Source organism: Lemur catta, chromosome 8 (genome assembly GCF_020740605.2).
Source record: "Lemur catta isolate mLemCat1 chromosome 8, mLemCat1.pri, whole genome shotgun sequence".
NCBI lineage: Eukaryota > Metazoa > Chordata > Mammalia > Primates > Lemuridae > Lemur > Lemur catta.
The window spans coordinates 31,132,570-31,151,768 of record NC_059135.1 but is presented as its reverse complement, the minus strand read 5'-3'; the positions used below and the strand labels follow the sequence as shown (position 1 = coordinate 31,151,768).

Genomic DNA, 19,199 nt, shown 5'->3' with positions numbered 1-19,199 from the left:
TCCAGAGATCTGGCCTTATCCTGAGTTTCCTCTTAAAAAGACAATGCAGTGGTCAAGAAGGAATTGCCCGTGACAGCCTAAAATGTATTGAATTTCTTATTTCATTTCAGACAACAAAATCACTTTCCAAAGTTTTTCCCAGGAAAAGATTCTATTCCTAAAGGAAGGACAGGACAAGTTATCTAATCTAAAGGAATAGGTAATTTAGTAGTCTTCAGCAAACATTTTGAAAGCCTGTAGTTAACGTGCTAACATTAAAGTCAATTATCCCGAGGATACTTACTGACCCCTAAAGAAATAGATTTGGTGAGGGAGAGGTATGAAAACGATTTTTGTGTTTGCTATGTAATTGAGTATCCAAGAAACCACTTATTGGAAGCAGAGAGTCATACTCTTTTTTTTCTTTTTTTTTTTTTTTTCTTTTTTTTTAGAGACAAGGTCTCTCTCTCTCTCTGTTGCTCAGGCTGGAGTGTAGTGGCCCAATCATAGCTCACTGCAGCCTCAAACTCCTGGGCTCAAGGGATCCTCCTGCCTCAGCCTCCCAAGTAGCTGGGGGGACCACAGGCATGCACCACCAAGCCCAGCTTTTTTTTTTTTTTAATTAATTTTTGTAGAGATAGGAACTTGCTATGTTGCCCAGGCTGGTCTCGAACTCCTGGCCTCAAGTAATCCTCCCACCTCGGTCTCCTGAAGCCCTGGGATTATAGATGTGAGCTACCACACCAGCCAGGAGTCATATTTAACCCAAAGTTAACTACTTGCACCATAGAGGATAAATCCGTGAGTATACCCCAGGTACCATTCTGGGAATAGAGTGATTACAGAAACTTCAAATAGCATATAGTATAACCTAAAGTACGGTAAATTGTTAGGAAGTTTACATGATGCAACAATGATACATCTAAATTCCATATACAAATTATTCCAACATCACCTTGAGCCACCTTGCCCAAAAATATAAATGGTCAATTTGTATAGATACAGTAGCAAATTAAAATACAGCCAGTTCAATCTGAATTTTGGATAAACAACAAATAATTTTCTGGCATAAATATGTCCCATGCAATATTTGGGACATACTTACTTTATCTGTCAATTTTACCTGAGGAACTCCGTATAAATCTCTCAAGAAACTAACCTCATGGGAATCTTCCTTAATGTATGGTGTCAGAAAAGTTAAAATTTGGTCTTTTCTTTGCCTTCCAGTTTACATTTATGGTTTAAGGTTCTGTAATTTCAGCATCACTTTGATCCCTTAGAATAGCTTATTCCTTGAAGAGGTAAAACATCTTTTAATTAAAGAGAAATTAAGTGACAGGCCTGTTGCTGCTGGCTGCTTGTGTGTGGTGAACCAAGCACCCGTGGATTCAGCCTGAGTGCACAGCCTTCTCTTCCCACTGTCCGGCACCCGGAATGCTGAACAGAGCAGGTCTCAGGGCAGAAGTAAATTGAAGGCCCACTCTGAGGTGTGTCCAGTCTCCCTCCCTGTCGAGGCTGAAGATGGATGAAGGCCAGTCCCAATGCCCACAGTAGGTTGTCCAAGGCTGAGGTTTGAGCCAAAAGAGAATTGCCAAATCCAAAGGGCTGGATAGAAAGTAGGAGTCAAAGGAATGGGAACGATGATGTTATCAGAACAAGCCCTGGAAAATGGGGCAGAAGGGAAGCCCAGAGATATTCCTGAGATAGACCACAGGCATTTAGGGGCCTTCAGGGGCTCCCTAGCAACCTATGTGCACATGCCTGGTGCAAAATAGAAGGGCCAGATTTGTGTGATGTTTCTCAGAAGAGAAAGTAGACGAGCAGAGTCACAGGTGGTCTCAACATTTGCCCTAATACCTTCCATGATCTTACAAATCCTCAGACTCACACATGCCAGTGTGGCTACATGATTTTCTCAGAAAAAAAGGGCAACAATACCACTTGCCTCAGATCATCATGAGAAATAGAGGAGCTCATGAATTATATTCAAACAACAAATCCAGGCTGAGAATCAGGTGAAAAACCAGGCACAACAACTATTTACCAAGTGACTCACTCGGACACACCAACATGTCATGGACTTTGAAGTCACTTAAGAGGAGTCAAAACCATGAATGCAAAAGACCTTCCAGGGTCGCTGACAGTCCTAGCACTACATCTAAAGGGCCTACCAGATGTCTTACCAGCTCTAGTGTTCACCGGGTTCAACGAGCGTTAACTGTTATCAGGACCAAATCACTGTAGACTGTTAATTAACCAGCAGGAGTTCTGGAATAACTGGACGCCATTTGAATAAACCTGAAAATAATACTTTTTAACTCAAATATTTATGGTGAGGTAATTTTTGTGTTGGGCAGAAAATCAGAACGGACATCGTCATGGATGCATGTTGCAGCCTAAATCCGGCCATCGATATCGGGCAGGTAGGTGCTGGCCCACTCAGGTGGATGCCCCTTCCTGAGGGTGATTTTGGTGAAGGTAAAGGCCTTCTAAAAAGGATACAGCATCACAAAGCTTGAAATTGTCCCCCTTCAGATCGAAGGATCGTTTATTCAGGGAATGGGCCTTTATACCACTGAAGAACTGAAATATTCCCCAGAAGGTGTCCTGTATTCTCGGAGCCCAGATGAGTACAAAATTCCAGCCATCACTGACGTCCCGGAGGAGTTCAATGTCTCCTTGTTGCCGTCATCACAAACCCCACTAACCATCTATTCATCTAAGGTAAGCACCCAAACCTACTGCTGCACAGTGTAGTGGGTTGAGTAGCAGTGTGGAAAATGAAAGTAGGTAGACAAAATAATAAATAAATGTTAACTGTTATCAGAACCAAATCACTATAGACTGTTAGAATCTGGAGGTGAATCACCTAGAGAAAACTGAAATTCAGAGAAGATAAACGATCCACTCGATGGCAACCATGGACCAAGGATGTTAATAATTTCCTCTTTCACTGAAAACTCTAAAATTCAGCAAAAAGCTTTGCCTTCTTGATAGAATAACACTTTGACTTAAGACACTGAAGACTACAGTGTTAAACAGGATTGAAGGCACGATGCTACTGAGATCTCAGGAAGCAGTGGCAGTGTGGACAGAATCCTGGATGGAGGCCTCAGAAGACCTGGCTTTTGGCTCCAGCCCCACCCATCCCTGTGGTCTTAGGCAAATCACTCACCTTTGAAGGGTTCAAGATTCTCAGTCACACCCAGAAATGAATCTAGAGCAGTGGGTCTCAACTTGCTACCCCTCCCAGAGAACATTTGGCAGTGTCTAGAGATGTTTCTGGTTGCCACAATGTGGGGGGGAGAGCAAGGGATGTTACCACTACTGGGTAGAGGCCAGGGATGCAGCTCAATAGCCTTCGATGCACAAAGAAGCCCCCACAGCAAAGAATTACCTTGCACAAAATGTCAGTAGCATCAGAAAGCAAAGACATCTACCCTTAGTGATTGCTAAAATAATGAAACTGCAATTAAAATAAAGGTCAGTATTTGTTTGCATCTCTGTATGCAAGTTATGTGAAAACCCAGCACAGTAAAAACTTTAGGTGTAAAATGTTTTGTGAAAGTTTTCTTTAAAATCTTTTGGGCGATTTCTTGCTTGTACCCAAAAATAAAGAAAGGGTCCATATACATCTGCAAGAGTTTCATCATTTCCAAACTGGATCCCACTTTCAGCCCAGGAGCATTCTCTAGACATGTGGCGAGGTCAGGGTAAACTGCAAAGGAAGGACAAATAATGGGGCCTCTGAACTCTCATTGGACTGGAAATCACTCAAAGGGGGAAAGGCAGCTCAGAGCCTACAGGGAGCAGCTTTAAGGTCACCAAGAGTAACAGGCAGATGGGGCCCTTGAGCCTTTGTGGTTGTGGCCAGCCACTCACGGGCAGACCCTCAGGAAGACCACGGGTTGCAGGTCCCCCGTGGAGTATACTGTGTAACAGTAGCAGGGAGCTACCAGGTGCCAGGAGCCGTGCTTAGGTGCTTCTGCACTTCCTGACCCTCACAGCACCCTCACAGGTAGGTATCATGGCCCACAGTTCACAAAGAAACAGAGGCACAGAGAGATGGTCTCACTTACTGAGAGGAGCATAGGGAGTAAGGGCCAGGTTCAGACTCACTCTTTTTAGCTCAGGGGTTGCAAATTGGTGGCCCACTGGCTAAATCTAGCCTGAAGATGTATATTCTTTGGCCGACACAGTGTTTTTAAAAGTCAGGGAATTTTACATTAAAATAGAAATATCTAAATTTTCTTGAAAATTTGGATGATCTGATCATTTTGGCTGCATTCCTAGAAGGCAACGATTAGCTAGAACCAAAGAACAGCTGCCCGCTTTAGATAGGACATGGAGTATCTCTACTTCACCATAGTCCCCACTACTCCTTACTGTCCTTCATCTGCCTACATCATTCATTTACAATATCTGCCCATTCCTTGCAGATGATGGCTTTTCAACCTTTCATCTGGTATCAAAGTCTGTACTCTTTATTCTGGAGCACCCTGTCACCCCTGACCCAGGAGTCATACTGAATCATTTTTCTCTCTGCTGAGGAAGCTGGCCAATTCAATCCACTGAATGTTCTTTACTAAATAGGGGACGCTCCCCCACCACACCACACCTTTCCTATAGAACAAATATTTAACCCAGACAGGATTAAAGATCTGGGAATTTCAGGGATTTTTTTTAAAGATAATTCAAGCTTTGTTCAATCAGTAAGTCAATCAACAAACACGTGTTGAGAACCTTTTATGTGCAAGACACTGTTCCATGAGTTGTGGATACAATAGTGAACAAGCCCCTGCCCTTTAGTAGCTTGTAGTCTAGTATTGGAGCTTCTAAAACCCGTGTGCTTTCTTGCAGGGTCTTGGGGAGTCTGGGATGTTCCTGGGGTCATCTGTGTTCTTTGCCATCGCTGATGCTGTGGCCACAGTACGCACAGAAAGAGACATAGCGGAGGACTTCACAGTGCAGAGCCCAGCAACGCCAGAATGGGTTCGAATGGCTTGTGCAGATCGGTTCACAGAAATGGTATGGAATTATTGTTTATTTTCCTAAAAGGTGATTTTTCTATTTCCTGCTTGCTAGACCTCTTGGGTAAATTTGTTACCTAAACTGTGTCTAGCTAATCAAATATAAAATAATTAAAACAAATCACACAAATATACCTTGTATATAGGTAGTAATTTCAACTTTTTAAAAAACATTTCCCCATGTGTTATTTGATTTGACTATCTCAGCAACCCTGAAGTATCCTCCATGCTTCCAAAACTAATAGCTAAATGGGAAGCAAATTGTGGTAAGTTTTCGCTCCCTCTACCCTACCTAATCCGTCCTGCCCTTCAACAAACACACACACACACACACACACACACACACACAAAACCCATGTGTAACGTAGCCATATTTGATGTTACTTTCCATGTTCCCTATACAAAGAGTACACACAGACTGCCCATCATTTAGAAATAATGTGATCCCACTGACAGCTGCTGCCTTTCCACTTCATTCCCTGTTATGCCAATGCCTCCCAGCCCAAGAGAGAGAGCACTGCTGCACTTGGGCACACACGTGGCAATCCCAACTTGCTGAACGTTACAGATAAGCAACCTTCCAGAGGTCATTGAGTCCAGCCTTTGCCAATTTCCTAAAAGCATCCTAATTTAAATATTAAATAATAGTAGCAGCTAACATTGCCTGGGCACTGTACTAAACATTTTACGCGTATTATCTCATTAGTCATTACTGCAACTGTATCAGGTCACTACTCCTAGTTTCCTCATTGTACTGTTGAGTGAACTAAGGTATAATAAGTTATTACACAAGATCACACAGCTAGCAAGTGGGGGTTAAGATTCAACATCTGGTTTTGCTATAGTATATTGCCTTCTGGAGAGAAAAGAATGGATTTTCTACTTCCTAAAAGGAAATTTATGTTTTCAAATTTTTATTAAGAGAAGCCCAAATATTAACTGACCTCTTCAAAATAGCCAGCCATACAGTGAAAAAATAATATAGGAATGTTGATTAGAGGGAAATGTTATAATTACCCATTTCCTTCCCCTACATGATACACGCCTCTTTCCATCTCCAAATTTAACTCAACAATATTTCTTGTACTCCAATAACACCAATTACCCTGTGATTTCCCTCTAAGTCTTCTCCTAGCCATTGTTTCTGACACTTCTCTGAGTCCACTGTCCACAGCTATTATACAATCACCTGCCTCTGGCCAGTCGTTCCTCAGATGGGCAGGGCCAGGGGACTGTACCCTCCACTCCAGGAACTCCTCTGTGCTGATTTTGGCCTGGAGAGCCAGCATCTGCCCACTCCCAACCATGCTTGTGGCACGGTCCTGTGGAATCATGTCATCTCATACCGCAGAAGCAAAAGCATAAGCACTTCTCACCTTTAAAAAAAATGCTCTCACTCACATTTTGCAATAATAAATATCCTTTATTGGAATGGGGCCAATTAGGGAAACTACAAAACACAACACAGCAAAAAGATTCTTCTAATATTTCTTTCTTGCCTGGGGTTAATGTTTTCAGTCTTGCAATGGCTTGGCTCCTGAAAAGAATTTCTTCATTTCCAAGATTTCAGGCTGTTTTTAATAGTGTGGTTGTCTGGCAAAGTTTCTCTTCCACATGCAATGGTAAGAAGTGACTCACTTTGATTTCATTTTCCATTTGGGACTCAGACCCTCAACGACCTGGCCCATGTGACCAGACCATATTTTCTCCCAAGTCTGATGGTTGCTGGAAAAGACTAATTTAATATGACTTCATGGATATAAATCATCTACAATTTGTACATCCATCAATCAATTGCTCAGAGCCAATGCGAGAATAACCTCCCACTTTCTAAAATACTCATGAATGGATATGTGGTTTCTAAATATCAGATCATATTACAATTTATATTTGATATTTTAAAGTTCATTTTAATAACACTTGTCACATTATGTCTTTATAAAAGTAACATGTGTCCATTATGGAACAATTAGAAAATACTGAAAATAATAAGATGGAAGTTAAAATCATCCATAATCCTACCAACCAGAACTAACTATAACCATTTTGGGTATGTGTGTCTGTGTGCACAAACAAATACGTTTGTATGTACAATATATCTTATTTGTATACTCGTTTTATAAAGTTGGTTTAGCCCTGACATAAATGCTTGAAAAGATTTGAACAGTACAATTGAGAGTGACTCTGTCGGGCCTTGATTCTCAGGAAATCTGGGTTGGGAAGATATTTTTCCCAGGAAACATCTCTCAAAAAATAGTTGCTTAAATACAAAAAGAAAATACCTGGCCAAACTCATTTATCCTGCACACTCCCAATCTTCATTTGTAGCCACTGGAATAAACTTGAGGGGTGGGGGCAGGGAAGAATGTTGAACTTCTTAATAATAGGCCCTTTGTTATTACCTTAAGGCCACTTTAGACCATGTAGAGAGTGACCATTTACCCTTCACACTTACCCTGACTCACGCTATGCTCAGCCATTCCACTGCCCTCACTGACACAATGAGAATGCAACTCTCTGCAAATCCTTGACAAGACTTCAGTGATCCACACATTACTTTGTTCTGGCCTCCAGATCCCCTCTCCTCAGCTGGTCCCCAAAACAGAGACGACAACCAGAAGCCAGCTTTGAGTGAGGCCTCCCAAGGAGAGCAGAGAGGAGGAAGTTCTGATGCTTAGTTTAACAAGGAGGCCAAGAAACACACAAAACATAAATTCTTCTGCTATACCTGTTGCAGGAAATGGCAATACTCCTCCCATGCACCCGTAGAGAAACAAACAAGAAACCTAGGAATCCTCCTGGCGTTTCTCTCCCTAATACTCAGTAGCCAGCCCTTAACCGTGTCCTGTTCATTTTTACCTCCTAACGATCTCTTGACCACTCCATCTCCTCCCTTCTTAACCACTGTGCTATTCATTCATTCAACAAGCATATGTTGAGTGTCTAATGTGTGCCAGGCATTGTTCTATAGAACAACGGTCAGGACATAGCAGTGAATGAAACAGAGACCTCTGCCACGGTGGAGTTACTTCCTAGTGACCCCAAGTCCAACTACCATCTCTCTAGCCTGGGTCAAAGTAGCCTCCTGACTGGTCACCCTATACCCCCAGCAGCAGAGGCTTGTGATATGACAAAGCTGACCGTGTCACTCCAGCACACACAAAGGCAAACAGCTCCCCTTTGCTCTTAGGACAGATAAAACTTCTTAACTTGCCCGACCAAGCCTACAAACATTCAGAGTCTGGCACAGAGGGCCCCACCCACCTCTACAGCCACATGTGGTGCCCCACCCAGCGACCCTTGCCACCTTCTGTCATTTCTCATTCCTCGTATCAAGGACAGAGTTGCTCACTTCTGCTACAGGGTCTCTGCCATGCTCTTCCCTCTGCTTGGAGCCATCTTCCTTTCTTCATCTGGTTAACCCCTACTCATCTTTCATATTTTACTGAAATCTAACAAGTTGATTTGATGCCTTCCTTTCTGCAGAGGTTGAGGCATAGGGAGGATAGCGGTGAGTCAGACTCACAGGTCCCTTCTCTTAAGGCATTTACAGTCTGGCAGGGGAGAAGGACAAACAATGAATTATAAGTGTTTAGCTGACCCTGGGTTATCCCAGCAAGTCAATAGAAAACAAGTTTCCTAACTTAGCCTTAATCTTTTCTTAAAGTCAGAGAAGTCAGATGGGGTCCCAGCTTTGGTCACTCGTAATGCAAGTGTTCATTCAGCTAATGTATTTAGGGAGCACCTTCCCAGTGCCAGGCACTGCTGACGAACCGGAGAAATAGTAGTGGGCAAGACAATCTCTGCCGGCATGGACCTCACATTCTGTTGCGGAAGCCAGACAGTAAACAAGTAAACAAACACAATATAACTGCAGATGGTGATGAATGCCATGAAGCAAAATAGAAAAGTAGGGTGCTAGAATGTGATGGAGAGATTGTTTTAAACTGTTTTAGATAGTTTGTTAGAGAAGTTCTCTCTGGGGATATTCACATTTGAGCCAAGGCCTGAGTGAAATGAATGAGAGAGCACAAAGCTGGTAATGGCACATTCCAGGCAGAGAGTAGCTAGTGCAAAGGCCCTGAGGCCGTTTCAACAGATTCAAAGTAGCTAGGGACCAAGTCTCCCTCAACAGTGGCCTTCTTCTTAAGTGTCTGACTTGCCTCTCTAGTAGGAAAAAAACCTCACAATTGTTGTTCTCCCTAGCAGAGAGATAAAGGAAATAGAAACTTGTGGCCACACCACTTATTTTCACATCAGAAGGGTGAAACCTAGACAGTCCTTCCAAACAGCACCTTTGCTGGCAATTAGCCTCTGTCACGTTCCAGGTCTACTTCTTCAGATCTTTAGGAAGTACAATTCATTCATCACCTTAGGAACCACAGCAGGCTTCCTGAAGTTCTTGTAGCCTGACTGATCACACCGACCAATCTCTTTAAAGCATCTTGGAACAAATCTGAGCTCATATCAGAATTGACTTTTTTTTTTTCATTGTTTTCTTTCTTTTTTTTTTTTTTTTTTTTTGAGACAAAGTCTTGCTCTGTTGCCCAGGCTAGAGTGCCGTGCCATCAGCCTAGCTCACAGCAACCTCCAACTCCTGAGCTCAAGCAATCCTCCTGCCTCAGCCTCCCAAGCAGCTGGGACTACAGGCATGTGCCACCACGCCCAGCTAGTTTTTTCTACTTTTAGTTGCCCAGCTAATTTCTTTCTATTTTTAGTAGAGACGGGGTCTCACTCTTGCTGAGGCTGGTCTCAAACTCCTGCCCTCAAGCGATCCTCCCGCCTTGGCCTCCCAGAGTTCTAGGATTACAGGCGTAAACCACCATGCCTGACCCAGAATTGGCATTTTTAAATACATTTGCTCAAGCTACAACATAGGTTTTAGTTGAAATATATGATGACTCACACGGTATGTGATGCTGTACTATGCAAAAAATACAGATATTTTTTGAGAACCATAGATACTAACACTTTGTATTTGGCCTTTGAACACTGTTGTCAAAACACAATTTGTTCTGATAAGTAAGAAGTTCAGAGTGTCAGAATGTCTGAGGACTAGAACATGAATATTGAAAAGTTCAAAACCTCCTCTTTTAATAACCTCCTTATAGCCATAAGGTAAATAACAGCCCGCCCAGATCTATTTCTTAAACAGAAATGATGGTAAAACACTCAGTACTTTTCCCTTGGAATTAAATAAAATAATGCATGTAAAAATACTGTGTAAATATGAGTCACTCTGTAAATATTAGAGTTAAGGTCATCACCAAAAACATGTAAAGTGTTAATGACCTTCTTCAAAATATGCCTCTCCCAAAGAGCTTAAAAAGTGTTTCCACATTAAGTTGACCTGCTGAGGGCAGAATAAACAATAACCCTTATAACAAGCAGCCTCATCATGGGTAAATTGGCTTCACCAACAGGCAGACATTGGTGAGAAACTTAGGGCATTTTTGTTACAAAAAAATTCTGCTGTTTGAATGAGCATTTGCTACATCAAAAGGTTTTTTATATGTTTGGTTTTGGTTAACTTGGTCACAGAGCTGCTGCCTGCTGTTTTTACACATAGGCCATTTCTCAGGTGGTGAATTTCTCATGAAAACAGTGTTGCTGGTGAAGGTTTCTGCTCAGAGCCCAGCAGGGCAGCCTGGCTCAGCCAGACAGGGCCAGAAACATCATCTCTATGTAATTTCCCTTTTGGTGATGGGAAAAAGAAAAAAAAATGTACTTCTTGGAAAATGTGTTTTGTACAGTCATTTAAAATTCCACAAGAAAAAAAAAAGTAAATTTTCCTTAAACATATACAGAGATACATAATTAACACTTTCAAATGAGGACTTCTGCTTAGAAACAGTGATTTCATTTTTTTAAAAAAATCCTTAGGATTCAGAAACATGAAGGGATTCACACCTTTAAAAATTGGAAAAATACTGCTTTGGAGAAGATAGCAATAGAAAAGATTTTTTTTTAATTGTGTTACCTTGTTATCTGCAGCAGCAAAAAGTATTTATTGAGTAACCACAAAAACATGGCATATGTGGGCTGCCATGGTGGGAGGCCCTGTAAAATCAATTAGCAGATTCAGCTTCTATCTCCTGGAAGGTAAAGTCAGACAACTCAGCTGAGAAACAGGTTTGTAAACAGGTTTCAGCTCACCCCATGTTTTGAAGGGACAGCCTTGATAATGCTGACTCCCAAGGAATCTTTGCAACCACAAGTGGCTAACTAATGTCATGTGTTAGGCTGAGGCTTGATTTTATAGTAACTTACTTAAGGTGGGAAAGTCCTTTTAATCTTAGATCAATTCCAAATGGCCATGCCTGCTGTTCTTTGAGATTGGCAATGGGTAGTTTACTTTATTTTATTTGAGACAAGCTCTCGCTGTGTTCCCAGGCTAGACAGTGCAGTGTCGTGCATCACAGCTCACTGCTATCTCAAACTCCTGGACTGAAGTGATCCTCCTGCCTCAGCCTCCCAAGTAGCTGGGACTACAGGCATGCGCCACCATGCCTGGCTAATTTTTCCTATTTTTTGTAGGGGCTGGGGTCTCACCACGTTGCTCAGGCTGGTCTTGAACACCTGGCTTCAAGTGATTTTCCCACCTCAGCCTCCTGAAGTGCAGCTAGGATTACAGGCATGGGGCACCACACCAGCCAAAAATGACTAGTTTCTAAAGGCCTTCACCTCCCCTCCCCCAACCCTAATACAGTCTCCATCCACCAACCCCCCTCCCTCTACAGCACTGCCTCTCTCACAGCCCCATGTCTTTCCCCCTCCCTGCTTCGTTTGCATTTCTAGATGCCAGACTCTGTGAGAGTTGCCAGCATTAAAAGTGCCACCTGTTCAGTTCAGTAAAAGGAGCCCTTCCTTCCAGATGGAGGAGGAGAGGCACGTGAACAGTTCACGTGCTGCGGGCAGCCTGGTTTACCTACACTTCTCCCAGCTGGGTCATCCCCAAACACTAGTCCCTCCAGGTGGAGCCTGTTCAACCCCGTATCCTGTGCACAACCTTGGATTTCTCTGAGCTGGAGGAGATGTACTGCTAGTCCTATAAGACTGCATTCTATTTCCTAGGGTTCACATAACACAACGTGTAGAAACAAGCAGTCTCCAACCTGCTCAACTGAAATCTAAGCCACAGATAACTGGCAGGGCCTTAGGCCAGCACAAACATGCCTCAGTCACATGGATTCTTTGAGACAGAACACAGAAGCAGACTGCATGACCCAGGGCAGACTCCTCAGCGTGGAGTCTCCCATGGTGTCTACCTCAGAATGCAGAACCTATTGTCCTGTTCCCATGAGGCACACATGCAGAACGTATGCACACACGTACACATACACATGCACACACAAATAGACAAGCATGTACACACCCTTAATCACATTCTTCTCCCTGCCCCTCATGCTGTCTTGGAAATGGTTTTATTGACATTCTAACAGGCTGTGAAACTGGCTCCACATTGAACGTGGTTGTCCCAGGATACAGGGACTGAATCTGTTCCCTGCAATGCTTGGTGACACTTCACACAGTAGCCATTTTTACTACTGAAGGGGATTCTCTGATACTGTTACTGAAAGTATTTTTATATCTAAAATCTCTCCTACCTGGTTTCTTACTCCTGAGGTTGGGAGAAGCAGAGGAAAGGGAGAGACAGGGAGAGTACCTAAAAGGGAAGAGAACAAAGCTGGAGGCATTCCACAGTGTAAGAGAGGGAATAAGAGATGCAAAATGTAAAGCAGGAAAAAGACAGCCACCTTATCCGGCGGGGACAGAGGTTACAATGAGCTGTTTTAACTTGTTGTTAAGACATGGGGCCTGGAGGTAGAGGAACCTGGGTTTGAATCCCAGCTCTACCTTTGATGATTTGACTTATCACTCAGTTTCCTTATCTATAAATTATGGTAGGAGTGAGAAGTGAAGAGAATAATTCCAGTTACTTTACAGGGTTGTTGTGACGATTGAATGGTAAGATAGCATATAAAGCAGTTAGCAGTTGTCACACATGGTAATGGTCAATATATATTGATGATGATGATGAAGATGATTGAGTCAGGGTTCAATGACTCACTAGAAGAACTCACAGAACTCAGGAAAGCTGTTGAATGCACAGTTGTGGTTGGCTACAGTGAAAGGACACAGATTAACATCAGCAAAGGCACAAGGTGCACAGGGCAGAGCCCAGGAGGACCAGGTACCAGCATCCATTTGTGCTCTGCTAGTACAGTCACATAGACGTGCTTCATTTCTCCCAGCAGTAGCGTGAGACGATGCATGGAGTACAGCCACCCAGGGAAGCCCCCCTGAGCCTTGGTGCCCAGGGGTTTTATTGGGGGTCAGTTCCATAGGCATGGAATGCCCACATGGCTGATGTGGCCAGTCACTAGCCCCCCAGGGGTCAAACTGTTACCAAGGCCCAAAGCCACAGGTAAAGCCCCTCCCCAACAGTCTCCATCCACCAACCCCGCTCCTTCTACAGCACTGCCTCTCTCACAGCCCCTTGTCTTTTTCCCTCCCTGCTTCTTTTGCATTTCTAGATGCCAGACTCTGTGAGAGTTGCCAGCATTAAAAGTGCCACCTGTTTAGTTCAGTAAAAGGAGCCCTTCCTTCCAGATGGAGGAGGAGAGGCACGTGAACAGTTCACATGCTGTGGGCAGCCTGGTTTACCTACACTTTACCTGCAGGTTATCTCCCAGGACCTGAAAGAGCCAAACCTTTCTTTGAAATGTGCAGGGTTTGACAACCCAGGCCTGCTGAGTTAATCCTGTACTGCACAATGACGATGAAGAATCCCGGGTTGATGGCAACTACCTTGAGGCCAATGAGACTAGGGCCAGGTATTATTTCAGAAGCTGAGCTTTAACTAAAAGTGGAACCAATCTTGACATCCATAGTGAATGAATGAATGTAGTTCTTTAATCAGCTAGCTGTCAGGAAACAAGCAGGGAGGAAAAGGAGAGTGGAAGAGGAGGAGGATGGCACCAGGCAAGGGAGAAGAGGAAAGAAGGACAGGAAGGAGATCATGAAAGATCCATGAAGAGCACCTTAAGTCCCAGGGCCTGGATTTTTGACACCACAAAAGGAAATTGTGTCCTCCCTCCAGAGGCTAGGGAGTAGGTGAGACCCAAGAAAGCCAGCACGGCAAGAGAATGAGTGTCGGTCTAAGCCCCCAAACAGAAGGATACCCCAGGAGCCCAGTTCTGGTGAAAAGAACAAGAAGTGAGTTTTAGAACAGGTTAAAAAGGCCCATCACCTTTAGCAGAAGAGTAGATCTGAATCTACCTCAGAATAAACTGAGACGCTATGTCCAGCCCAGCCCAGGTGGAACAAGCTAGTTCTTTTTTCTTTCCTTTTTAGGAGACAGGGCCTTGCTCTGTCACCCAGGCTGGAGTAGAGTGGCACAATCATAGCTCACTGCAGCCTCAATCCCCAGGCTCCCGGGATCCTCCCGCCTCAGCCTCCCAAAGTGCTGATATTACAGGTGTGAGCCCCGCACCCAGCCCAGAATAGGCTAGTTCTAAAGAAGATAACCAGGCACCTCCCATAGGAGCAGCTAAGGGAATAGGGAAGGCCCTTTGGGAAGGGCAAACCTAGCCCTTCATTTACATTTCAATACAGATGAAGAGCAAAAAGTAAGAACACAACTTATGAATTTTTTTGTCTTCTTTTTGTATTTTTGTGAAATAAAGAAATAGTAGGAGGGGAAAAAAGCTTTTGGGAATCTTCATAGCTCTCCAACATTAAGGAAGTTTGTTTTTGTTTCTAACACTTTTGTAGCTAAAAGTCAACCAATGCTTCAAACAAGAACATAACAGGGGAAGAGAGTAATGTGTGTTCTGCTTATGGGTCGAACCTAAGGGGGAATTCCTGGCAGAAGAGGCAGGCATGCAGAACCACAAGGAAGGAAAAACAAGTCACATTCTTGGAGCTTGTAGCCCAGGAACATGAAATGAGGCTGCAGTTTAACTAGCAAGAAGAGCACAATACTATGCAAATTATTTGGCTATAGGTGCAGACAGGGCTGTTACTGTATCACTGCAGAGGATTCCAGGTCTATGGGCTCCAGTGTAAACGCCTCAAGCCTGGCCACATCCCACTTTCCATCTGCCTCCCCCAAATGTATTCATACGATATATATTATAATTCTCTTTGGGATTCATATCTGGGAAGTGAAGATTGTCCCTCTAATTTAGCAACATTAGGTGTAGCAGAGAGCACACCACCAACCTAATGCTTTTCAGAGTTGTCATTGGAAAGAGACAACACAGTCTCATTTCCCAGGAGCCAGGAAAATCCAGCCTCCTCCCATCAGAAGATTGTCTAAAAAAAGATTTCACATAGCTTTCCTGGTGAAATATTGCAACGATATTATGGTACATTAATTTAATTTGCTTTCTTTCTTAGATCCCAAGAGATGACCCTAAGACATTTAAACCTTGGTCTATCCCTATAGCATAATACTGCTGTCATTTCCTAAAAGGTAAGATCAATAAGCTGAAAGATATTGGAAGATAAGAGGACTTCCAGTAAGATAAAAATAAAAATCTTAAAGAAAAATAAAAATAAATAAATAAAGGATAATTACTCAAAGAGCAGAAAAAAAATCAGCCAGTCCAGTGGTTTTCAAATTGTGTTCTATGGCACCTGAAGATTGCACAAGTGGTTAATTCAAGTTTCATTTTTAAGGCAATATGTCTTATCCAACATTTTAATCCTTTACAATAAACATCCATGGTTTTGGAAGCTGACAAAGGATGGTCAGAATGTCTTAGCCAACAAGGCAGTTTTTCTTTATATTTTAAAATAAAACAAAACATGAGAATGCAGTGGACTAAGATATTTAAAGATCCTACTTGCTGATTCTTTGAAGAATCACTTCCAAACTGAATGCAAAACACCAAACTGAAATCTGCTGATTACTATGTTTATAATTAACTAGTGCTATTTGGAAGAGTTATCTATTTGTATTCATTGAGTTCAACAGCTACAATTTTGTGCTGTTTAACACAAAATACAGAGCACTGAAGACTTTGGTGAGTGGCTGAAGGAGCTTCTTGGGAAATATAAGATGATGTTTTTATTGTTAGAAAATTTAACTTCTGCTTTTCTGCAAACTTATTGAGCAACAACAGAAAAACCGAAAGCATTCTAGAAGAGAAAGAACTACATCATAAGTTCAGAGAAAAATTAATAAAGTTTTTTCATTATAATCTAATTTTCCAATTAAATGTCTAAAACAATTCACAAGTATTAATATATATAATATATTTAATTCCATTGTGCTTTGTCATATGAGAACAACTTGTATTGATATTTTTACTAAATCAGACTAAATAAATAACTGATGAGAATTTGCTTCTCCTCCTTTACAACAACAAAAATCAAAATAGGTGACACTTAAAATTACATCTTACATTATTGTAAAATGGTAACTTTAAAACACACACCCAAGGAATGCAGGGCAGAATTATCTGAGCTCTTTCCTTCTTACTCTTTCCAATTATTAAAGTTAAATGGGAGTATGATGGCAAATCCAACCTAATCCCTATGTAAAACAAAGCATGTAAAGTACATAGCATTGTGCCTGGCACATGGTACTTAATACTGGATGGCTATACACACACACACACACACACACACACACGCACACATATGCACACTCAAAGATATGCTAAATACCAAATTTAAACTAATTGAATGAACTGAGTTACTGAGTTGTCAAGTTTTTGTACGGGCTTTAAAATAAAGACTATCTCCTCAGATTGCAAAACAAATTTGAAAAACAAAAAACAAAACAAAACCAAAAAACCCTCTTGGCACTTTATCATTTACAATTATTTCTGTGTGTGTCAGAATTTTCTCTATGCTGTGCAATGAAAGCAAAATGCAGACATAAGTTGCATTTTGAGTAGGTAACTGTCATCTTTACCTGCAATTTCAAGTTTTTGCATTCTTCAAAGTAGCATAATTGTTCTCAGATATTTGCTTTATAAGTAAGTGTTCAACATTGACCTTATATGTTAAAGTTATACCACACTAAAAGCATATACATGCATGTGTGTTCCCCACAACATTTTTTTTTTGGTGGAGACAGATGGGGTCTTGCTATGTTGCCCAGGCTGGTCTTGAACTCCAGGCCTCAGGTAATCCCCACAAAGCACTAGAATTACAGGCATGAGCCAATGTGCCCTGCCTCCCATAACATTTTAAACCTCTGCTAAAAAATGTTTGAAAACCTCTGATGTCATCCAGCTTCTAATAAGTGAAGACACAGAGGAAAGGGAGATGAAGTAACTACTCAAATGCACTTATCCACAGCTGCAAAGCTTACCAATCCAATTTTCAACTACTTATTGTTCTTCTCCCCACACACAAAAGTTAATGTACACTTTGTCTCATAATTATTTTCTTTTCCTTTTTTTCCCAGGTGTTTCAGTTTCTCACAAGTTAAAAAAAAATGTCATGTTCCAGTCTATCCCTGGATCTAAGGCCAAAAAAAGGTGGCTCGTTAATCTTAACTGAACTCCAAACTGATATTCTTATACTATTGTGGTGGGAAAAAAGACATGAAATTTAGAAGCATTATCCACATCTGAGCACATTAACAAGATGAATCATTATTTACAAATTATTTACTTAGACTTTTCAGGCTAGAGGCCACCAGGAAAGCACTGCAGTAACCACAGCAAGCAAGTTTAATACTGATGTGTTTCCAAAAAGATCGTGTAAATGTTGCTGTAGAAGCAATTTTTTTCCTTTCTGTGTCCATCCAATCTAACTGGACTGGTAATACAGGTTACAATCACATAACGAAAGACACTTCTCCGTACACAAACATCTGATGACTTTTCCCAGTAATGTATTTGATTCAATAGCCACAGAGCAGTGACACCACAAGAGTTCTGCAAGTTTTTGTTTTGTTTTTGTCATGGATTGACAGCAAAGGAGTGGTATTTTCCTCATGTAGATCTGTTATTCAACTGACTAACATTCTTTTGGAATTTGGAGGGGGGAAAAGCAATGTAAAAAAATTTCAATGTATTATTCCCCAAACCCACTGTTTTTACTTTATTTCTTTTTAATTTCTTGATGAAAAACATCCCATCTGGTATCAAAGTTTCAGAAATACTGCATGGCTCAATTTCCCATACATTGACGTGCATAACACATAGCAAAAGAATTATAAATTGTAATCACCCCTACCTTATGGCTTAAAATCTACAAGATCCACCAAATTCCACTGATCTGTGTTTAAGGGGCCTTCAGAGGAAGAAAAACCAGCATATAAACTAGGCCTTATTTGACCAGAAAGTCAGGGGGTAACCTGACCCTCTCCTAGGCGGAATTGACGTCCTGAGGCTCACCAAGCCCTGGTTTGCAGTGACTCCCGCAGTGGCTGAAGACGGTGAGGCAGAGCTGAGAACGCTGGTGACTGGGGAGCAAAGGTACACAGTGAGGCACACGGCACAGCCTGGAGGAGGCTGAAGGTCGCTCAGGGCGTGGGCACATGTGCGTGAAGGGCTGGGGCACAGCTGTCCACAGGGCCATCTGCTGACTGTGGAGGCTCCCCTAGGCCACAGCAGCCCAAGGCATGAAGTGGGACAGGAGCAGAAAGGTCATGGGCAGGACAAAAATTATGAAAGATACACGAGCAGAAGAGCTGGGAAAACTTGGAGTGGCTGGGATGAAATAAATTTAAAGTATTTTTTGTTAATTTTTATTCTTTTGAAAATAAAATCCTTAATCTAATAAGAATGTGAGAAATTTGTTTTATCACATGTATTATTTTAAATGATGGTAAATATAATTTGTATTTTTTTAATTTGGTCTATTAGAGCTAAGGATGGTTACTGGGCATTTAATTTCCATTTGTCATGTTTAAAAACTATAAAGCATTAAAAATAGAGTGGTTTGAATAAAAATTATTTCTGTGGGTTGAGGCACTAAAATCTGGATGGCATGGATATTAATAAAATAATTTTTTAAAAGATACATTTGAAGCCACATATTTGAAGCCACATATTTGAAACCCATTCTTTGGGCTCAATAAGCGTTGTTAAAGGATGAAAATTACTAAATTTTTAAAATAAATAATACATTGACATAGCTCAAAAATTACAAAAAAAAAAAAAAGATAAAGCAAAGACTTACTCTCATACTGCAATGGCCTGAATGTTTGTGTCCCCCCAG

General features: G+C 41.8%; 1 protein-coding gene across 1 annotated transcript in view; it reads left to right on the top strand.

The window, feature by feature from the left end:
- LOC123643621 (aldehyde oxidase 2) overlaps positions 1 to 18,963 on the top strand; it is a 77,907-nt gene extending 58,944 nt beyond the window's left edge. The window contains exons 32-36 of the mRNA XM_045559224.1: positions 2,337 to 2,402; positions 2,515 to 2,703; positions 4,840 to 5,007; positions 15,414 to 15,489; positions 17,437 to 18,963. Coding sequence (XP_045415180.1) covers positions 2,337 to 2,402; positions 2,515 to 2,703; positions 4,840 to 5,007; positions 15,414 to 15,467 — 477 coding nt within the window. The 3' untranslated portion in view covers positions 15,468 to 15,489; positions 17,437 to 18,963. The remainder of the gene's footprint in view (positions 1 to 2,336; positions 2,403 to 2,514; positions 2,704 to 4,839; positions 5,008 to 15,413; positions 15,490 to 17,436) is intronic.
- The last annotated feature ends 236 nt before the right edge of the window (positions 18,964 to 19,199 follow it).